The sequence below is a fragment of the Gymnodraco acuticeps genome, unplaced genomic scaffold (assembly GCF_902827175.1).
Source record: "Gymnodraco acuticeps unplaced genomic scaffold, fGymAcu1.1, whole genome shotgun sequence".
NCBI lineage: Eukaryota > Metazoa > Chordata > Actinopteri > Perciformes > Bathydraconidae > Gymnodraco > Gymnodraco acuticeps.
The window spans coordinates 607,220-629,769 of record NW_022990037.1 but is presented as its reverse complement, the minus strand read 5'-3'; the positions used below and the strand labels follow the sequence as shown (position 1 = coordinate 629,769).

The following is a 22,550-nucleotide window of genomic DNA, read 5'->3' as shown; positions in this document are numbered from 1 at the left end:
TAACAGAGATACAGCGCTATGACAAAACACTCGACAGCTGATGCAGCTGTTGCCACGTAATAATGAACGGACGTCTCTTTAAAATGACCGCTCAGAGGAGAGGAGTTCTCATTTCTTTAAACGTCTGCTGCTTCCCCTCCTCTCTCCTCGGTTCCCCTCCTCGGTCCTCCGCTCGCATCTCCTGTGGGCGGGTCTAAGTCTCGAGGAGGGGAACCGAGGAGGGGACATTTGAGTATTGAGAAGCCTCTAATGACTCGCCAGCAACAGGCGGCCACTTTCACCAGTCTGCTGACGTCATGTGCGCGTTCATGTGTGTTGGAGGAGGTGCTCTGTAAGGAAGGGGCGGATTCTTTTCGGCTGTGTACTTTCAAATTTTAGTGCACTCGAGCCGGTTTCTGAAACTTACCTACCCCACCTTTAAGTGAAGGAAGAGAATGGAGAGAAATGACCGTCTAAGAATAGTGAGTTTATAGGGAGAGCAGGATAAGGTGGGGGCAAATGAGGGAGGAAATAGGAGGTAAAAAAAAGAAGAAGAAGCAAGAGGTAATAAAGAGATGATGAGGTGGCGAGAGTGAGAGTGTGTGTGTGCTCGTGTGTGTTAGCTTTGTTCCAAATCCCTGCTGCAGTATTCATAAAGGTCAGTGATTTTTGGTGGTGTAAAATCTTAGTGTGGTGGCACAACCACATGTAAAGACACAAGGTTGGAGTCTGTGTGAGGAAGGTTTATATTCTGTACTGACATGGCTCCACAGGATTTACAATGACTGTCTGCTCCTGAAAGTAAGCTCACTACTTTAAAGACTCTCCCAACCCCAACAGTGTTCTCTGTTGAATATCTACGATACAACAAACCTTTATTGTCAGATCAAGTCCGACATTATTCTCGCATCACAGCTACTTCATTTGCAGCATCAACAAAGCCACATATTTAAGACAAGAAACAGGGAAACAGCTTTTAACACAAACATTACAATCACTGAAGACAATATGATCAAGCCCCTTTAATGTATTGTTGATCCTGGATAAAACTCCATATTTTATTTTAGGGTATACGGGTGCAAAGAGAAAGAGTGTATGTATAAACTTTAGGACCCTGTATCTCAGATGTAATGGTTACAATTCATATTAATTATTCAGGACATGGTTTGTGCCAGAGACAACATTGGTGTCCAGTAGGGCTGTGCGATTAATCGTATTTTAATCGCGATTACGATTATGGCTTGCGACGATTATGAAAACAGCATAATTGACAAAATACGATTATTTTGCTGGGTGCGCTTTCGCCCCTCCCTAAAAGCCCACTCGGCCACGTGGGAGTGACATGTGTTGTGAGTATTCAGCGCGAGCGAAGATGTCAGAACAAGAGCAGCAACTCATTAAAAAGAAGGGTCGCGGGGAGATTCCCAGTCGATCGCGAGATGTGTCTAAAAATAGAACAACAATATTCTGTTTTATCGTTAATGTCCTGTAACATAATGTTCCTGTACCAGAATAATGCACTTGAACGCATCAAAGCTTTGTGATTGGCCGGCGTGACCCCATGTGTCGGGGCGTGGCTGGTGGGCAGTGGGCACTATTTCGCTGACTTTGTCCGTGTCAACAGGAGTGACAGTCCGCACACACACAAGACCGCAATTATGGCAGAAGCAAAAAAGCCCAAAATATATAATTTTCACTCCGAGTGGGAGGATGATTATTTTTGTATCTATTCCAATTCAAAGTCCATCTGTCTCATCTGCAATGCGAGCGTGGCTTTATCGAAGAAGGGTAATTTAGGAGCGGCATTTCAAAACAGTGCACAAACGCTACGAGACGGAATTCCCTCCTGATTCTGCCCTACGCTCCAAAAGGGGAGGGGCCTGAGAGGACAGCTAAATGCACAGCAGTCCATTTTCACCAGGCCCAACAACAAGAGCAAGGCAGCTACCAGAGCACCTTATCCTGTCAGTCACGTTCTTGCGAAACACATGAAGTCTTTCAAAGACGGCGAAGTTGTGAAAGAAGCATTCCTGGAGGCTGCCGACGCGCTTTTTGGGGACAGTAAAAATAACAGAAGCATTTTAACAGGTTTTTGATATAATAAAAACTCAAGTTAGATACCGTTATTAATCAGCTGTAAGTTTTAGTTTGTTTGAACTTATTCATTATAATTATTGTACAAAAGGGTATAAGAATGCAAACTTAAATTGATTATAGTCTATTATCAATTCAGGTTAAGAAACTAGTGTTGCTTGCATCCTATTTTAAAGGCATTTATTTTTATACTCTACTAAAATGCAACAAAAAAAGGGTTTGATTCTATTAATGTTGTCTTTTTATTGCACTTTGGCAGCAGATTCCTGAGTAGCTTCAGATCTGAGTTGTCTTATTAGTAAGCCTCATTTATACTTTTGTAGCAACACTATTTTTATATAATGGCAAAGAAAGGGTTCAGAGTATTTTCTTTTTTTCCTGTGTCATATGTGGCAGCACTGCCACAAGTTCCTCTTCAGTGAGGGTCTTCAGTACAGGTGGCAATATCGTCCCCTGTCTGCGCTCATCTCTGAAACCAGACCATGTCAACAGGCTGGTGTTTCTTGCAAAAAATCTTTAAGAGATGACATGAGCAGCCCTACCAGCATTTTCCATGGTGGCCAAAACATTTTTATTTGGTCTTAAATTGTAGTTCAACATTTATTTCCTGTTACTTCTGGACCATGACGGTGGGCCAGCCTTCAACATTTAACTGAGTGGAATATGGTGAATATGTTTTACCAAAATGTTGACTATATGTTAAGGAGTTTTCAGTAGGTTGTGACAGTGCACTGCATCATATTTGATTTAATTTATTTTGGTCTAATTTATTTTTATTTATCATATTAATATATGTTTAGTATGGTTTTGGAAGTGCGCTCCAACATATTTGTTGATCTTGTTTATTGGTAAAATATGATTTGTTTTAAAGTTCAATAGATGTTCAATGAATAATCGTCAAAATAATCGTGATATCAATTATTGACCCAAATAATCGTGATTATGATTTTTGCCATAATCGCACAGCCCTAGTGTCCAGCCAAAACATGTTATTACGGTAGATTGATTTAATGTGAAGGGTTTTCATTGGGCCTATCCTGTAGCAAATATAAGATACACTGAATTATTATGGGTTTTCATTTGAGCTAAAAGTGAGCTAAAACATTTTGGTTTTGTCACTGTTTCGGTTTTGTGATGTCTGCCATGGAGACATATTTAAAATGCTGATTTAAGTAGTGTTAATGCATATTGAGCACAAAAAAAATAAAAATGAAAAAAAACATGTAGTAGGCTACTTAACAGGTTTAGCTCATTCTTTTGAATTAACTTAATTTATGGTTTCTTGCATGGTTTTTGTTTACCTTTATAATCATTTTTTGTAAAGAAAGAGATATTCGTATGAAGCAAGAAGAACCATACTTACTTAAATGCATGACCACTGACACATTCACACATTTCAACCTCACTTGACCATCTTGATGCAAAAGGGTTGAGGTAACCTTTATTAGTTTGCAAACCGTTAATCTGGACAATGGTAAACTCTCCTTGTGATAAAACCACGTATTTTAACAAAATCTGACATGCGAAAGGTGAAGTCAGGGGAGGTAAAACGAGACATGTGTAAAGTAATTCTAAAGCACATATCAAAATCCAATATCAGCTCTGTCTCTTTTTCCCTTGCACACACACATATACACACATTCGGCATTAAACACCCCGCACCAAATGTCAGTCTAAATCCTCCCTGACACACAAAGTCTACTGAACCCCTGCAAACACACTCCTCTAACCCCTTGTCCAATCCCTTTGGATGACAGGGTTAGCGGGACAACTCACACCCTAATACCCCATACTAACCACAAATCAGCGCCATAGCAACTGCTGACAAGAAAGACAGACAGAGAAGGGGAGATAAAAGGGAGAACGGTTGAAAGAACTCTGGGGACGGGACAAATAATCACCACAGGTTTGTCCTTTTCTTTGGAGCTTGGTGTTTTCAGCTATAGCTAAATCCCTTTAGACAGCTGGAGCTTGTTAGCCATGTTAGCTTCAGCAAGGCTATCATATTTCAACTGATGTCAGATAAAGGGTCAACTATGACACAACATACTCTTGTTAACAATTGTCTAAAGCATTTTTGTTTCTCCTTGTTGGTGCACTCAAAAAGACTTAGGCTACACAGTAAAAACGAAAACTTAACATTGTTGGCCTACATAGTTATCTACATTTTAAGTATTTATATCAACTATATGTATTAAGTTTCCTGTGTAAAGTTTGTTTGATTTCACAAGTTAAATTGGAACATTTAAAATTATGGGTTTGAAGTCAAACTGAGTGCTGTAATGTGCTTCGCCAATGAACAGGGTATCCAACTGAAATCTGCAGGGTTTCTTATCTACACTCTCCATTTCCCACATTTGGGGCATCTCTGCAGTTTTCAACTGGACTTTATCGCCCAAAAAGGTGAGCACTTTGTTTGAATATTGTCTTGAAACTTTGATCATCTTTTACAGTAATTGAATGTAAATCATTCAATTGGTTGAGTTGATTACCGGTTAATGTGGTGCTGTGGCCACTCAAAACTCTAGTGCAGAGACTTGCCTTTATAATTTGAGCTTTCCAAAAGTACATTTTTTATAGCGGCTAGACTACAGTACGAACACAAAATGTATTGACAAAAATGCAACTTTTATAAGATGACTGATATTCTGTATCATATTCACAGATATTCTGTGTTTGTAAAAAGGCACAAATCGGCTAAAGGTTAGCTAAATCAACTTATTGCGTTTGTCTTTGTTTTTCTGGCTACTTTATCTCCAAACAACATGTCATTCATGTTTGACGGATCAGAAATAGGATGTGCTACAAACACATAAAGCCTTCCTTTAGCTTCTGCCTCACCCTAACGGAGCCTACACACGGCGGCGTGCATTGCCGCTTGGCGGTGGGCGTGTCTTGAGCTTGGGGAGTCAACGCGAGCAACGCGACCAACAACCAATCACATGAATGTCCTGCCCCGGACATACAAAGCAAAGCATTCATGCCACATCCATGCTGGCTAAATATACTGTCTATGCTTGCTAGCTGTCCATTCAAACGAAGTACACTGGATATAAACTCCCCAAACAGACGAAAACCTACCAGTTTCACCCACTGTCTCTGCCACCTCCCCCCATGCCTGGCTCCTCCAGTTTGTATCCCTGTATGTAAAGAGGGACTGGTCATATAGTACCGGGTGATTCCCTATCGCCACGATAATTTTCTCCTCCATTTTTTGACATATGGGAAATAACTGCGGTCTGGCTCTCCCAACATACACACGGTTTGATTGGCTAGCGCTTGTACTGTCAGATTTGCATACGCGGGATTTGATTGGCTGACGCCTCCGTCGAGGCGGCAAAAGTAGAACATTGCTCTACTTTTGCAGCGAGCACCGCGAGAGAAGCTACGCTTTGCTCCCACAATGCAGTTCAGCTTCAACGCACGGCGCCGTGTGGACGGGCCGTTACGGCCCCTACACACGGCGGCGTGCGTTGCCGCTTCAACGCTTCTACCCATTCACTTTGAATGGGGTGACGTCACGTTTTGCCGAACTGCATTGTGGGAGCGTTGCTTCACTTTGCTCGTGTTGCTTGCTGCAAAAGTTGAGCAATGTTCAACTTTTGAAGCTTCGGCGGAAGCGTCAGCCAATCGAATCATATGCCAGTACAAGCTCTAGCCAATCAAACTGCGTGCTTGTGTCCGGGACGGGAGATTCATGTGATTGGTTGTTGGTCGAGTTTCAGACAAGCTCACCGGCAAGCTTCAACGCACGCCGCCGTGTGGACGCTGCGTAAGGGAGTCCGGCTGTCCAGATGTTACTCTTACATAATATTTACAGATGGCAAACGAGATGTGGGCCACTAAGAAGCACAGACTTTCATTATAAATACCCGCAACAATCCCCTTAAAGCCACCATCTTGATCTAAGTCATGAACCACAATATATAAAAGACCCAATGCTTGTTTTTAGACGTCTTACTCCCTTAAATTAATAAAGTTGGAGTACATCATTACAAACTGTTACAGCTCAGTAGAAATTTAACAGAAAGCCATACTGCATGCTGCTAGCATCGCAGCACTCACATATGACTAACAGCTCTCCATTCATTATGCAGCTAATTTCTCCAAACCACTTTCCAATTAGTGGCACAAACACTCCTGCCATTCTCACTTTGTTTCTCCATCACCTGCTTCCTCGCGCAGCACTTTCCAGTCCCTCTGCCCTCATATGACATTTACTTCATTATACCCTACCTGTCTTATACCAACTGCATTTGCAAATGAAGGATTTGCAAACAGAATTTTGCAAAAAAAACAGTATGCATAATAGGTATGACAGGCCAGAGTGTGTTTGTGTGTGGGTGTGGTTGTTCTTTTCACACTTGAAGTCCTCCAAATAGTGCTGTTGCAGAGCAGGGTGACAGGGCTACTTGGCAAAGTGCTTTTCAAGCCTCTGGCTAATGGCCTGCTGAAGGCTTCTGCTGATGAAAATGAGATCACCTCCACCAGGCGAGACTTTTGTGCTCCGTCTGCAATGACTGGCACAGTACGGGGAAAGAGTCTGTCTTGCTAAACACAAATAAGAATCAGTCTACTGGATGCACATTTGGTTACATAAAGCCTTATGTGTTTACAGAACTTTATGTTGATGCATGCATGTGGAGTGTTAACATAAATTACAAGCGTAATCAAAGGTCACTGTGTGTCTGAGTGTGCACACATCTATTTATGAACATAGACTTACACAGCACATGCAAGAGTGTCCATGTTTCTACATCTGTGATTGTGTATGCATGAACGTTGTGGCTTTTTGTATGAATAAGCAGCCAACCCATGCATGCTGAATTAGCAACTCCGTCCTCCAACGTTAAGAGAAATGAATATACCTTTATGAAACCTTAACGTCAGAGGTGCTTTTTCACAAAGCTAAGGCAATAGATTAATCGTGTGAGGCTGTCTTGTAGTAAACGGATCACAAGAGATTACATGCTGTAAAGAACAAACCCAGAGCGAAGATAATCTTTTCCCCACAGCCAGGGTTTTAAACATCAGCACAAAGCAAAACACCACTGTTGTATCTTAATCTCCTGAAAAACAAATACTGTCAAATAAGCAAGATCACTGTGGACTTTCTTAAAGTGTGGCCTAAGTAAAAGATATTCAAATTAAGAGACACATGCAGTGCAAGCTAATTCAAAATTCATTTAGAGCTGAGCTTTCCAAGTGTGTTGGGTTTGTCCTAAGTACATCCTCTTTATCTTTTTTTTTTTAAATGCAGTGTGACCTCATTCTTGCTCAGCTGTTCTCCTGAGTGTGCAGGCTTGTAAATGTAAAATGCCCTTTCCTTGCACATGCTGTCATGTGAGTGAATCAGCCTGTCCTCCTACAAAAAACGACCATATAGGTCGATTGTTCAGCAGCTAAATACGACCCAGAGTCACGTTTTAAAGTGTAGCACCTCTAGTGGCCGTGTAAGAAACAACATGCTCCTGTCGATTGCAAACGCTCCGGAGGGTCGTTTATTCACAAATTACCCTCTGGAAAATCCTAAATTGTGGAATAGTTTGGCCATTAAAATGCTTTTTTATTAGATTTCTAGCGAGAAGTGTATATTGTACTTTTATAATCTACGTCCAGTGGATGTGTAGGATCTACAGTTTGATAGATATACGAAGATAATTTGAGGTCTCGCCAGGAGAACGTGTCTTCCATGTAAAGTTAGCGTGGGTGAAAACAGTATTTCCGGTCTCGAAGTTTTCATAATAAAACCGGAAGTATTCCCCTCAATGTCAAATGATTACACAGTGATATCTCCATTACTCATCCACTAAAAAACATCAGTTTATCCTTGTTAATTACACAATATTGATTGGTTCAAATTGTGTACAATGCTTTTGTGTTTTTAACCTTCGATTCGGAAAAACAAATCGTTTTTTCGGAGTTTAGACACTACAGAGTTTCCGAAGACACTACACTACCCAGAATCCCCAGCTATCGTTTGGGACTACAACATCCGCCTTGCTTTACAAACCCCGTGATTAGCCCTCAAGCTCTGTGATTGGATGTTGGAGTGGCAGTGTGACAAGGTTACGCCGAATGTCAAACAGCTCTTTGAAATGGAATGGAACCACGCCAGACTATCCAAAACTGGACTTGGACAGGTCCAGCCCAGCCCTCCCCCCCAGAATTACACATGCTGGCTATTGTGTGTTTCGCAATATGTTCTATGGCACGTCTCTACTGGGAATTATAGTTTTATAAGACGTTTTCGTATTTCCCACAATTAGAAGTTGCCAGTATTAAACTGTATACATCCCTGGAGGTTTAGGGGATACGAAACACATTGGTGTTATCAAATTTAAAACATATAATGAATACATGGGTGAAAATTGCTTGTGCCCATAATGGGCAGCATTAATATACCCACATGACAGCTAAGGTCAGAAGAGCTTTATTTAACAGCTGGTCTTATGTCTGTGACCCCTCCTGTTGTTAATTGATAAGCCTGAAACATGCACTTGTCAAGGTTCGGATGCACATTTAGCATATATGGCAGTAGCCATCGATCATCTTAAGATAAGATACTTTATTGATCCCAAGTTGGGAAATGTTTTTGTTACAGCAGCATGTACTACTTTGTTCTACTCCACTACAATTCAGAGGACAACCTGGTATTTTTACTCTACTACATTTATTTTTGTTACTTTGCAGATTCTGATTAATGATGTGAAATATAAACAACCCTTAAATCAGACTTTAGTTACACCTGAGTAAAATTCAGCCTTATCAGTTTGTCTGTTTTGCACATCCTCCTGTTAATATATTTGGACGTCCTGCACTAAACTGTTTTATTGTAGAGATCACAGTATCTTCTTGATATTTTCTATTCTATATTTCTATCATTAACCCCTATTTTGTATGTAGGCTACTCTTAATATTTAAATGTTTTCATCAAATATAACTTATTCAACAACTAAATTCAATAACGTGCTTTACCACTAGGAGGTACGGTTTAGACCAGTGGTCTAGTTAATAAAACATAATAATATCAAACATAATATGACTATTCACTTTATTGTGAAATTAAAACAGAACGGTAAAGGAAAATACAGTTTCAGTCTCTCGATGTGAAGCTTATGCATTGTACCATAAACTTGTATAGACCTGTAACAGTCAACTGCATGAGGAGTTGGAAAGGTAGTTCAGAAAATCAGTAATATCTTTAAAAACTACAAAAAAGTCCCTTTCTATCAGCTGTGCACCTTTATGGTGTAAATACAGACTATCTACTTATTGGATCAAATATAAAAGTCAGCCGAATTAGTGTTGATACTGCAAGGAGACGTATTGTGTGAAAAGAAATGGAAGATGTTGTTTAATTGTTGATATATTTATGGTCCACGTCACGTATTCAGTTTTGGCGGCATCTCTTCCAGTTTGTCAAAAGGTCTTCTGATCAGGGCTCTATAAATACATATCTACGGCAGATATGTAATATTTAATGCAGCCGAACCGTGTATTACAATGCCGTTATGTGATGACTTCCAAAGAGAAAAGCAAGAACACTCGGAATAAAGTATTATTTTTTTAATTTTTAAATGTTTTCCGATTTCATATCACATAAACACCATATCCCGACGTGCATTGCGGCGTGATTTTAGCCTATCAAAACCTCTGAAAAAAGAAATGTGTCTCTCAGAATCGAAAGAGAAAACCCTATGGGAAAAACACAAAAGCATTGTACACAATTTAAACCAATTAATGTCGTATAATTAACTAGGATAAACTGATGTTTTTTAGTGGATGAGTACTGCAGATATCACTGTTAAATCATTTGATCATTAGTTTTATTATGAAAACGTCGAGACCGGAAATACTGTTTTCAACCCGTAACTTTACATGGAAGCTTGCCGCATATACACGTTCTGACGAAACCTCAAATAATCTTCGTAATATCTATCAAACTATAGATCCTACATAACGACTGGACGTGGATTCTAAAAGTACAATATATACTTCTCGCTAGAAATCTAATCATAAAGCGTTTTAATGGCCAAACTATCCTACAATTTAGGATTTTACAGAGAGGGTTATTTGTGAATAAACGACCATCTGTAACGTTTGCATTCAACGGGAGCACTAGAGGCCGACAACTTTAAAACGTAATTATAGGTCGTATTAAGCGCTTGAACAAACAACATATTTGGTCGTAATAAGGGCTTAAACAATCGACCCATTTGGTCGTATGAGTTGGAGGACTTGTTGCAGTGAATGTGTGTAGCGTGTGTGGTTGTTTTTAAAGGTCAAAGTGGGACTTACCTGGCAGGCTTGTGGACACGTTGACCTGGGTGTAGAAGCGCTTGTTGGGCAGCAGCTCTGACACTCCGTTCAAGGCTTCGACAGTGAAGGTGTAGTTGGTGTTGGGGAGGAGATTGACCAGGGTCACCGTCCTCTCCGTCAGCCCCACCTGCTGAGGGACGAAGCCCACACTCGTCCCACACGGCTCACACTGCCTCCCAACGCATCGCCGGCACCCCACGCTGTAGGTCAGGTCCACCCTGCCGCCTGTGTCCGAGGGTGCGGCCCACTCTAAGATCAGTGTGGACTGCTTCAGGGTGTACACCAAGTCTCTAGGCGGGGAGGGGGGCCCTGGAGAGTAAGACAATTGCATTTTGGATTATTACAACAATCCCCGTAGCCATTTTTTAGAACAAAAAAAGGCACACAGAGAAAGAGAGGGCACTGTATTCCAGAGATGGCAAAAGTACATGCATCCTTTACTCAAGTAGAAGTACAGATACTCGCGTTTCAAAATACTCTGGTAAAAGTAAAAGTACTGACTAAACTTCTTTACTTAAGTAAAAGTAAAAAGGTATGGGCTTCGAAATGTATTTAAGTAAAAAGTACCCATCTGTTTTAAAGAGTACCTGACCTCCCTTTATATTAATAGAACAATGATGTCATTGTTAGCTAATGAATGTTTCCATGAATGGCAACATGACAACGTTTTCATTGGTCCTTCTTCTTTAGAGAAGACCAGGAAATGATGGATACACGGATCGTGTTAAAATCAATAGGCACGCAATGACTCTAAATAATAATGATCACGCCACCAAATGCACATTAAAATTAAACTAACAAACCTGTTGTGAAAATGTAAGAAGTAGAAAGTACAGGTATTTGTGTTAAAAATGTAAAAAGTCGTCAGAAAAATGTGTAGTGGAGAAAAGTACTGATACCAGAAAAATGTACTTAAGTACAGTAACAAAGTATTTGTATTCCACTACTTCCCACCTCTGCTGTATTCTCTCTTTTAGAAACATCAATAATTAATCAAACACGTCCTCGCTTCTGAATTTGTTATGCAGGAATTGAAGAGGATTTTACATTTTATTTAATCATAGCATGCCGATTATACACCCCAGAGCGATCATAGCAGCAGTATTCTGTGCTCTGAAATATTGCACTCTTCTTGTTATCCACTTATTGTGATCTCAGAAAATGTAAATGTGGGGATGGGCATTCATGGAATGGGCTTGATAATATGGTAAATGAAAGCAATAACATGTTCACATGAAACAAAGTTACCTGTATGAAAAGAGAATGCTCAAACATTTTCACATGACTGTTGGACTGAGGGCATTGGGTATTATGATCATTGGCTCAGTTTAATACGTTTTCATCCAGGATATGATGAGGATATGTCATGATTCTTGTGTTATGTCACGTTTTAGTTTTGTATGTCTTGTTATGGGTGTGTTTCTGTTCTCCTTATCATGTTTTCCTCCCTGTGTATTGTCTGGTCTTTCCCCCCGTGTTTTCATGTCTGTCGTTAGTTTCCCTGGTGTGTCTAATTTCCTGATTGTTTTCACCTGTCACCCCTTCTGTGTCTTCTGTGTTCATCAGTGTCAGCCCCGCCCCTGATTGTTCCCACCTGTGTCTAGTTACCCTGTGTTTAAATTCCCCTGTCTCCCAGTGTTCAGTGTCAGTTCGTTTTTGTCGATTGCCATGGTCAGTGCTTTATTTTTTGTCTTTTGCCACAGTCAGGTTTTGTCTTTTGCCACGGAAGGTCTTGTCTCTTGCCACAGTCAGGTTTATGCTCTATTCATGCTATGGTTAAGTTTTGTTCCTCACCACGTGAGCGATTTTCATTTTGTTCTAAATTTTTTGTCATCTCAATCTGAGATTAGTTAGTGTCCATTTTTTGTTCATCTTGCCTGCTTTTTGGAAGAATAAAGTATCTTACCAATACTTTACCTCTGTCTCTCGGGTCATGCAATTGGGTCCTACCTCCTAAGTGACTGGCCTTAATAGAACGAACTGACCATTATGGACCCAGCAGACTCAGCCCATTTGATGCTACAGGCGGAACGTCTTGGATACTCTCTGGAGTACATTTTTTATACGTGGAAAGGCGCCTCATCTAGACGGGGTAGAGAGGCTGCGTTGAAGGAGGCACGTCAGGAGGTTGCTCACAAGCCCTGGCTCTGGAGCTTGTTGCCCGAGTGGCTTAGGGTTTTCTCACGTAGCCCTGAGTGCCAGTCTTCATGTTCTGACCCTTTCTTGGGGTCTGGTCTGGCGTTTGGAGGTCCACGAAGCCTCCAAAAGACTCCTAAGAGACGCAAGGCCAGGGTTCCAGCCCCAGTTCCGGCTCCAGAACCGGCCTACAAGACCATGGATCCATGCACCAGTACCGGCCCACGCAGCCATGCATCCATACTCCATTACCTGGCTTACACAGCCAGGGTCCAGGCTTCCGCTCCGCGCCCAGCAGCAATGGTTCCGGCTCCAGAACCGGTCCCCACAGCCATGGTTCCGGCTCCAGAACCGGCCCATGCAGCCATGGTCCCTGCTACAGAACCGGCCCACACAGCCATGGTCCCAGCCCCAGTCCTGGCCCCAGCAGCCATGGTTGAGGATACCTGAGAGGGGACAGTACCGGCCCCAGTAGCCATGGTCCCAACTCCAGTTTCGGCTCCAGGACTGGCTCTCCGGCCGACGGCAGCTCCCCGTGTCCTGTCGGCGTACCGACCGACACAAGTCCCCTCTCGAGTCTCTTCTCAAGTCCCCTCTCGAGTCTCTTCTCAAGTCCCCTCTCGAGTCTCTTCTCAAGTCCCCTCTCCAGTTCCCTCTCAGGTATCCTCTCGAGTTTCCTCTCAAGCTCTCTCTCTCTCTCTCTCTCTCTCTCTCTCTCTCGTCCCTTCTCGAGTCTCCGTTCTAGTTCCCTCTCGAGATCCCTCTCAAGTCACCTCTCATGCCAACTCTCAAGTTTCCTCTCGAGTTCACTCTCAAGCCCTCTCTCTCGAGTTCCCACTCAAGTCCCTACTCAAGTGCCGTTGGGGGTCCCGCCGACTACTCTCCTGCCGGGGGTCCTGCCAACCCTGTGTCCTGTCCCGTTGGAGGCCACGCCGACTACTCTCCTGCCGGGGGTCCTGCCAATCCTGTGTCCTGTCCCGTTGGAGGTCCCGCCGTCTACTCTCCTGCCGGGGGTCCTGCCAATCCTGTGTCCTGTCCCGTTGGAGGTCCCGCCATCTACTCTCCTGCCGGGGGTCCTGCCAATCCTGTGTCCTGTGCCATTGGAGGTCCCGCCGTCTACTCCCCTACCGGGGGCCCTGCCAACCCCATGTCCTGTTTCGTTGGAGGCCTCAACATCACCTGTCCCACCGGCTCTGGTTCCTGTCTGGTCAACACCGGCTCCTGCCCGGTCCCCTGAGAGCTGTGGTCTTCGCCCCTCCTTGAACTCTGCCTTGCCCCCGGGCCGTCCGCCCGAGACCCCCACCTCGAACTCTGCCTTGCCCCCGGGCCGTCCGCCCGAGTTCCCCTTTTTGAACTCTGCCTTGCCCCCTTGAGGGGGGGGTTCTGTCATGATTCTTGTGTTATGTCACGTTTTAGTTTTGTATGTCTTGTTATGGGTGTGTCTTCTGTGTCTTCTGTGTTCATCAGTGTCAGCCCCGCCCCTGATTGTTCCCACCTGTGTCTAGTTGCCCTGTGTTTAAATTCCCCTGTCTCCCAGTGTTCAGTGTCAGTTCGTTTTTGTCGATTGCCATGGTCAGTGCTTTATTTTGTCTTTTGCCACGGAAGGTCTTGTCTCTTGCCACAGTCAGGTTTATGCTCTCTTCATGCTATGGTTAAGTTTTGTTCCTCACCACGTGAGCGATTTTCATTTTGTTCTCAATCTGAGATTAGTTAGTGTCCATTTTTTGTTCATCTTGCCTGCTTTTTGGAAGAATAAAGTATTTTACCAATACTTTACCTCTGTCTCTCGGGTCGTGCAATTGGGTCCTACCTCCTAAGTGACTGGCCTTAACAGGATATGATAAGAAACAATTGGTTTGATGAAAATCATTTGACCCTCGTGGGTAAAGGCAATTCAACATGAGCAGTTGTTGCTACGATGATTACTTAAATCTTGGATTTGGATAAGAGGGATTATTGATGATGCAGAAAGAGAAAAGCACTTAGATGCAGTTCATGTGTTTGGATGACCTACAATGACTTTACCCTTTGTGTATCTGCATGGATACCACATTTTCCCATAATCTAGTGACATTGACAGCGCTGCGTGGAACAAATCCTTCACTCACCAGAAGTACATAAAGGTGAGGTACCATGACAAATGTATTTAACTCTCCTGGAACACGTATGTGATTTGATAGGAGGGTTGTGATATGCCACATGCATCACGGAAGATAATACAGGACAATAAAAGTGTGTTACTGGATTATACCGGAGTTATCAAGGCCGATGAATCCAGACTTTGCTTTAAATTCAACCACATGTGACAAAAAAAATCTACAATTTTAATATACAGCCAGTATTAAAAAGGGATGAAAAACTAAGGCTAAACTACTTCATCTCATCACTAAATCAGTGTCCTGCCTGTCCTGTGCCTTTTCCTCCAGGTCCCGACACATGGACCTTTAATGGGCCTTAGCGCTATTCAGCGTGAATAGCGCTAAGGCCCATTAAAGGCCATGAATTTTGTATGTGTTCCTGTATGCGTGTGCATGTGCTGTGTAATGAATAAGTGACGGTGTGCAGCTCTGGGCGTGGCGTCACACACCACAGCTCACACACACACATGGAGCACAGAGTTGCATAAGCCCGGAGAGCAGTCAGCGTGTGAACACACACATTTGACGTAGACACAGCTGGGCCTTTCATTCACATCTCCACGTAGTTTCGTTTCTCTGCCTTTTTTTCTCTTGAAGTTTCCCTTTTTTCTCTCATCATCCTCAAAATGAGTTATTTAAACCTTACCTACACAGCTCTCTTGGTTTCTCTCAACTCTCCATCTGTCTCTGTACCCCCCTCCCCTGTCTACTTATGACTCATTGACTCCCTGTCGAATGCTGCTCCAACATAATGAATCAAATCTAAGAAAATGAAATCTTGATGTTGTATTCACAATATTTCCAATAAAGTCTATAAAGAGCCTAGATGTATGCATTTCCCTGAAGAATGGTTGAAGATTTCCGTGACTCATGATATTAATCCACTATTGGACTCATTGTCCATGAGGGACAGTAAAAATAAGGTATCTACTAAAGAAGGGCATTTAAATGAAAAATACTATTATTATAATAATAAAGTTACAAAATAGTTTTAGGATGTAATTCAACTTCTAGTTTCAGTAGCACTAATTCTAGAGGGCTTTTCAAGGGTATAATTTACATCTAAAAACATTTCCATATCTTAGTCTATGGCCAAATGGCATCATGTTACGGTCACTAAAGTCGTTACTATTGGCCGCTATTTCAAATTGGCGTACAGTCTGGGGCTGTAGCTCAGGGCGGCAATCTCAGGTAGGAAAAGTGACGCAATGCGAAAATCAGTTAAACTTGCATTCTCTCTGATATCCAGCAGGAGGCGACTCCTCGGGTCGAAAAAACAAGACCAGGTCGGTAGAAGTCTATGAGAAAATTACCTCACTTCTCTCTTTATTTTATTACTTCAGTTCACATTGTAAACATGATTGTAAGTTATCAGTCCCTCAAGATGTAGTTTAAAGACTTCTTCAACACAGCATGACATATATATTTTTTCAAGTTATAAATAAAAAGGTAACAAATGTCTGTTTTTGGGCTTGGTTACTTTGAGATTGACAGGCTGCTATCACAACGTTGTCCGCTCTGAGTACCCTTTCACGTTGTGTTTTGACTTGTTGATAGCTTATTGTAACATTTTGGTTTCCCAAAAATGTCTTACTCAGCATTTGGTTTTACCTCCTCTAGCCATTATGTCATATCTGGTTGCACCGAACAATATGGCGTACACCAAAAACAAAGAATGGCAACATCTGCACTTCAAATCACACAAAACAATGGCTTAAGTTGAAGTGATTATGTCCAATTTATAATAACGTTTTTGATTATAAATAGGATGTTCTGAAGCAGATACAATACTTGTTGTTTTACACTGCTGCTAAGGCTCACTTAATTCTGCATTCATGCATTTCTTTACGTGAGGCATTATTATATGTTTGTAAAATGTAATCTTCTTAAATGTTTTATGTGAGGGACTGCGGATGGAAATGAGCTCAAAGCTACATCTGGCACTGTTACGCTTGACACATTTGAATGTTTTAAGTGTTCATTACTGTGCATTGTGCCTGCTAAATAAACAATTAAAATAAATTCTGCAACTTTATTCTTTTTCCTGGAAGTCATTGGTTTTCAAAAATCCATTTTCAGACTTGCACATTGACAAAGAACATGCAATACTTGAACATATTTCTTTTGTTATAGTTATTATGCTACAATCAATACCATTACATTCCTGTCAGCGGCAGTTCCACTCTGCCAAACATGAATACAAATAAATATTTCTCTATCCCAAGTGGGGCATTTCTTTCCACTGTTTCAGAATAACTCTTCAATGCCACTACCACATATTTAAATGTTCTGTAATGCAATATGTTTGAATATATTACAGGATTAGTAAAGGAATATAGAGCTAATCATTTTAAAAAGACAGCAGTGACTTTTACCATTTTAAACAAAGTAGGCTATTGTAGGCATGAATGGCAAAGGGATAGGGTTAATGAACTACTTATCTAATTGCTAAGATAAGGTATACATATCAAACTTCATTAATCTGGCTAAATCTACTTTTTTCTTTTATTCCTATAGTTCTAGATTCATCCGGCTGTCTCTATCTCTCTCCTTCTCCTGGGTACCATGCGGTGGATTAGCCGAATCTGGGGAAGATCATAATTACCGAATCAATAGTATAATTAAGGTGGTCATTAGGCTGCTATAAATGTTATCGCACCGGGATCAGAGAGCTCAGCGATCAATATTGTAATCACACCCCTCCATCGCCGTTACCATATAAGCTAGTATGACCACACACACGCATGCACACACAAGTGAACGTACACAAACATGCACGCACAGACCTTGTGACCCCACGGGTTTTACTGTCCTCAGCACTCACGGTCCATAGAGCCCATTATTCCTCCATCTAATTACTAAGCCATATCAATACGCTGTGTAGAAATCAATAGGGCTTCCCTGTATGGTCTTTGTCTTATTGGCCTTGTAGTGCATCTTTATTGGAGGAGAAGGGTATCGGTATGTGAGAAGAGGTGTGAAAAAGGTAATAGGTGAGGGATGAATGGATAATGCGTAGACAGTGGGGATCAGATCATGGGATTTGTCCCTCGAGGATAAAGGGATGAGATTTCAGTTTGACAGAGGAAAGAAATGAGGGGTGATAACGCGCATGGACAAAGCCGATGAAGAGGAAGGGAAATGTGAAGAGGCAGTTAGTAGAAAGAGGAATGATGAGTGGCCAAGATAAGGAGAAAGACATAAAGAAAGGAGTGGAATGTTGATCAGGGGTCAAAAAGGGAAAAGTGGAGGGGGGTAGGAAAAAAATGGTGTGGTCCGGTATAGAGGTAGATAATGGATGTATAGCAGAAAATGGATCTGTAATGTCGGGATAAAAGGTGGAGAGAATGTACAAGGTCAAGTTAAAAGATGGGGAAATTGGGTTGATGGGCTCTCTGGAGGAATACATATGTTAGGGGAGACTGTATAAGGGATGAAAGATGGGTGGGGGGTAAAAAGGGATAAAGGTTAAAAGGCAGGAAAACTGTATGAAGTGGACGGAGACATAATGTGTGTATATCATTAGGCGCAGGTGGGGAGGGGGAAAGCCCATCTTTAGACAAAATATAATGTGTACTATTAAAAGGATCCTTTCTCTCACTTTTAGAATAACAAGGATTGGATTTAACCGACATCCTTAACATTTACAAAGTCTAATAAGTAAAATAAATCCCTCAAAATATATCCCTTCTTTTTATCTTTTTCTCAAACAAGACAGCAAATGTAGTGTTTAACTAACACTTTAAATGAGCAATATGAAGGGAAAAAAATGATGTTTGTTCAAAGATACATGTTCTTTGATCTTAAAAGAAAACCTCTTTGAAAAACTCACAACTTTATAATCAGAAAAGCAGCACAAGACACGTCTCTAGCTGTGAGACAGCCTCCTGGGATGATTAAAAGAAACATCTGACATGTTTTTGGATGGATTTTTCTACATGAAAGGAATTCAATTATAGAGGAGGTGAAGGAGAGGTGAAGGTTGGGGGAGATGAGACATGGAAATGGGGTGATGAGGAGGAGCTGGGGATGGGAGGATGAGGATATATGGCGAGACAGAGACTGGGGAAAGGGAGACGGAAAGGTCAGACGGAGAATAGGTGATGAGATGAAAAAAAAGGGAGGTGGATAAAAGGATTTGGGGTGAAGGACGGGTAAAAGCGGTCTTTAAAGGATAAAGAGGCAAACAGCAAGGGCAGGAGAGTGATAATGATTGGCTCACAAACATGAAATTGCTCACTTAATGCAAAAAGGAAAGGATACAGTGTGTGAGTGATATGGTGTGGAAGTAAGGTCTACATACACACCAGTGGCGAACCGGCAGGGCCTTCAAGGTATTCAGAGAATACCCTGAAACACTCAGATAAATCAAACAAAAAAATCTATTTAATTATATAAATAAAATGTTATAAAATGTAAATAGAATGAATAAATGAGAATCGTATCTGCGGCGGCGGCGGCGGGGGGTGTGTGTGTGTGTCTACAGAAGGTCAAGTTGTGATAGACACGGTTCGCCACTGATACACACAAACAAAAATAATCGTATTACTTGTGCAGGCGGCTGAGGGTGTGTCCAGCGGGGTTCGGAAGTGGTCCTCCTCACACACACACTCCACCGATCCTTCCTCCTCTGCCTTGCTGTTGGCCGGGCAGGGGAAACACTCCTGCTGCCTGGAGGACATCTTGTAGGCTCCATGGGGACACGCTGGAAAAAAACACACAGATATATAATTCATTAGATATGTCAGAGAAATGGATATCACATTGAGAGTCATATTTTAACAGCATGAACGCAATTCCCACTGTGTAGAAGGAATTTGAAACCGAGATATTCTCCAGAGAGAAAAAAGTTGTTTTATCTCGCTTACATATTTGTGAGAGAAAGAAATAGGAATGAATGGAGAGAAAAAATTGAAAGCAACTGAGTTTAGAGGCAAGTAGAGAAGAGATACAATATATGATTAGAGGGGTAAAGTAGAGAGATGGGCTAAATCCGTCTGACAAACACAATTCTAACATTACGTGTGATCAGTGGCCCTGGAACATCGCATCAACGCCTGCTACTAGATTGAACCGGCAAAGAAAAACAAGCCAAACCAATGCGCAGGCACGCAACTGCAAAACCCCCTTAACTTCATTTTGTTTTCCGCATTTCCAACTTTATTTGCTAGCTTTAAAAAATGTCTCCCTCTACAGTCATTGCAAGACGAAAAGGTGGGAATGCGGGCGATAGTGATAAGCAGTCATGACCTTACATGAGCATCACACCAGAATACAAACCATATCACAGTAGCTTATGTGTGACAACGGGCAGGTTATTTTACACTATGATTCTATGCAGTTTCATTTTCCACTAGCCGTGCCTTTGTAATGGGTGTGAAATCAGGCCGCCAGCTACCGCTCAATACTTTGTTCTTCTTTCTCAGACTGTATACTAAACAGCAGATCTACATTATAAGCTCTGGTATGCTCAATCTTCCACTTTCTTTCTTTAATTTTTCCGTTTTGATATTCTCCCTAAATATCTGTTTACCCCCGATCAGTTTATTTTTCATCTCTGCTTTGCATTCTACCTTTCTCCGCACATTGCCCATCTCTTTCTATTTCCTGAATTCAACTCTCTATTATGCTCCAAACAGCTCCCTTTTCCAAACATGAACCCAACTGATATTAAAAAGGCACTCACAGCTCATATAGAGCCTGTATCCACTTGGACAGTGTACAGTTAACGCATCATGTTAAGCAAGTTTACAATGAATTTTGTTGTCCACAAAGTGACAATTTGCTGGTTTATTAGGTGACAAGGCACAATGAAGTGTTGTGTTACAAGAACATGATAGATGAGGCAGTGCTGAAGACTCCTAAAACACACAATCAATTTGTTTCCCCTGTGTGAGGACACTAGAGAGCCCTCTCGCTTTTGGAAGCTTACCAAAAATAAGGATGAGATTGTTTAATGAAGTCGAGACAAACAATTAAAACAATCAATACTAATTAGTTGTCCCTACTGACTGGCTAATGTCAGCAACTTAGCTAACTAAGACGCATAAGTTATTAGCTGATGTTAGGACTGTGAGCTACTTCTGCAACCAGCCCTTCAAGAGAGCAACAGCAATATTTGAAATAGTGATAGAATTGAAGGTGTGAGCACAGATTTAGAGGTCTTGAGAGTTGTGTGGGTAAAGATGCTAGAGCTCCTCTCCCTCCACTGGCACTGTGTCACACTAGAAAACAATTATGCAGAAAGAAGACGATGGTCCTGTCTGCGAGACAGCCAAGTTGAGGTACACACAGCAGGTGCAAAGACAACACAAAGCTGCTGTCCCTAAATTATTTTGGCCTATGAACATTCATCAAGACACAAGCTCGAAAGCTGAAAGGAGTGTCTGTTATACCACCTCTTTAACTCAGCCACTTTTACTCCAAACGCGCATGAAAGGCCTGCCATCACATATCGATTAGCAGGCCTCGTCAGCCTCTCCTGGCTCAGACTAGAGTAAGTGAGTGTGTTTTACTGCGCCCGTGTACATGTGTGTTTCCCTGTGAGTTGCAGGCTGTAAAAACCTTGTAATCGACTTTCTAATGTCTGTCATTACAAAGAGAAAAGCCTCTTGCTTTCAGCTCACAGCAGAGCCAAGCATGGGGACATAACAGAAACACACACACACACACACTCCCTGTCAGGCAGCACTGGAGAAGACTCTCTTTGTTCCTGACCGTGCTGCCACTATCCATCCCTCACCACGCCAAGGACATCAAGCGTGAATAGCAGCCAAATCAAGGCCAAATTATGCATAGATCTATGAGAACAGAAATGGATTGCATTCTCTACCTATCATGCTTAAAAGCAAGCTAGCCATAGTGGTGTCTGGCTGCAGATGTGACTTATCTCTTCAATTCAGCGTGGACACACATTTAGCCAGCCCACCTTGGAAATGTGTGTCTAATAATAGGGTGTACTATCAAGACAATATGTGCGGCTCAGATAACAAAAGGAGCTGGCTTTGCGCGCTGCCCATCATTCTCCACAGCATGGGATCATGGGAAAGCACGCCAGCAGCCGATGCCAGGGAAGGTCACGTCAGTCAAAATGGGCCGGCAGACACCTGCCGATGGGAGAATGTAAGAATCTCCAAAATGCATCCAACGGCAGAACAAAAAAAGATGATGCTTGTAAGGGAGACCACTCCAATCATTACAATACTTTTTCTTCTTTCACTTTTGATTGCCAAGGTGTACAAGTTGGGGATGGTTTGAGAAATAGAGAGACAGAAGGAGACTGCCAGGACAGCTGGCAAACCAACTGATCAATTTGTCCGATGTGCCAAGAGGGAGCCTCCATTAAATAGAACATGTTAGCACGCGTACACACACACACACATACAGACAACATTCTTCAAGGTGCAATAATATAGATATGCAACGACATGCCAAGTCCTACTGTATAAGGAGGAGGGTGTGGGGATTTTGGGAGGGGGTGAGGGGTTGAGGCAGGAGACCAACTGGTGTGAGAGATATTTAGGAGAAACAGAGACAGACAGATGGTGTGTGAAAGACAGAAAGACGGTAGGATACGCAGTGTACTGAGAGAGGACATTTTAAACAGGGAGGGAGAATGGACTCCTCCAGCTTTACAGAGGCAGTAAACAGATAAGCAGAGACATGTAATGCATACAGATGAGAGAGATGAGAGGGACAGCGGGAGAGACTAAGGTCATCTTATGTGGGAATATATATATATATTTAACAGTAAAGTGTGTATGGTGGCTAAGAGCCTTTGTTGCAGGATAAAACAAGAAATGTGGTATCAATTTAACCAGATAAATGAAGGGAAAATATTCAGGATCAACATGACAGTTAGAGCTATACCCAACAGTTTCA

At 42.0% G+C, this 22,550-nt stretch overlaps 1 protein-coding gene across 2 annotated transcripts in view; it reads right to left on the bottom strand.

Moving 5' to 3' along the window:
• LOC117545385 (ephrin type-A receptor 7-like) overlaps nucleotides 1-22,550 on the bottom strand; it is a 177,518-nt gene that overhangs the window by 51,141 nt on the left and 103,827 nt on the right. For both annotated transcript variants that reach the window (XM_034215131.1, XM_034215132.1), the window contains exons 4-5: nucleotides 19,219-19,374; nucleotides 10,375-10,704 (exon numbers count right to left, since the gene is read on the bottom strand). In XM_034215131.1, coding sequence (XP_034071022.1) covers nucleotides 10,375-10,704; nucleotides 19,219-19,374 — 486 coding nt within the window. The remainder of the gene's footprint in view (nucleotides 1-10,374; nucleotides 10,705-19,218; nucleotides 19,375-22,550) is intronic.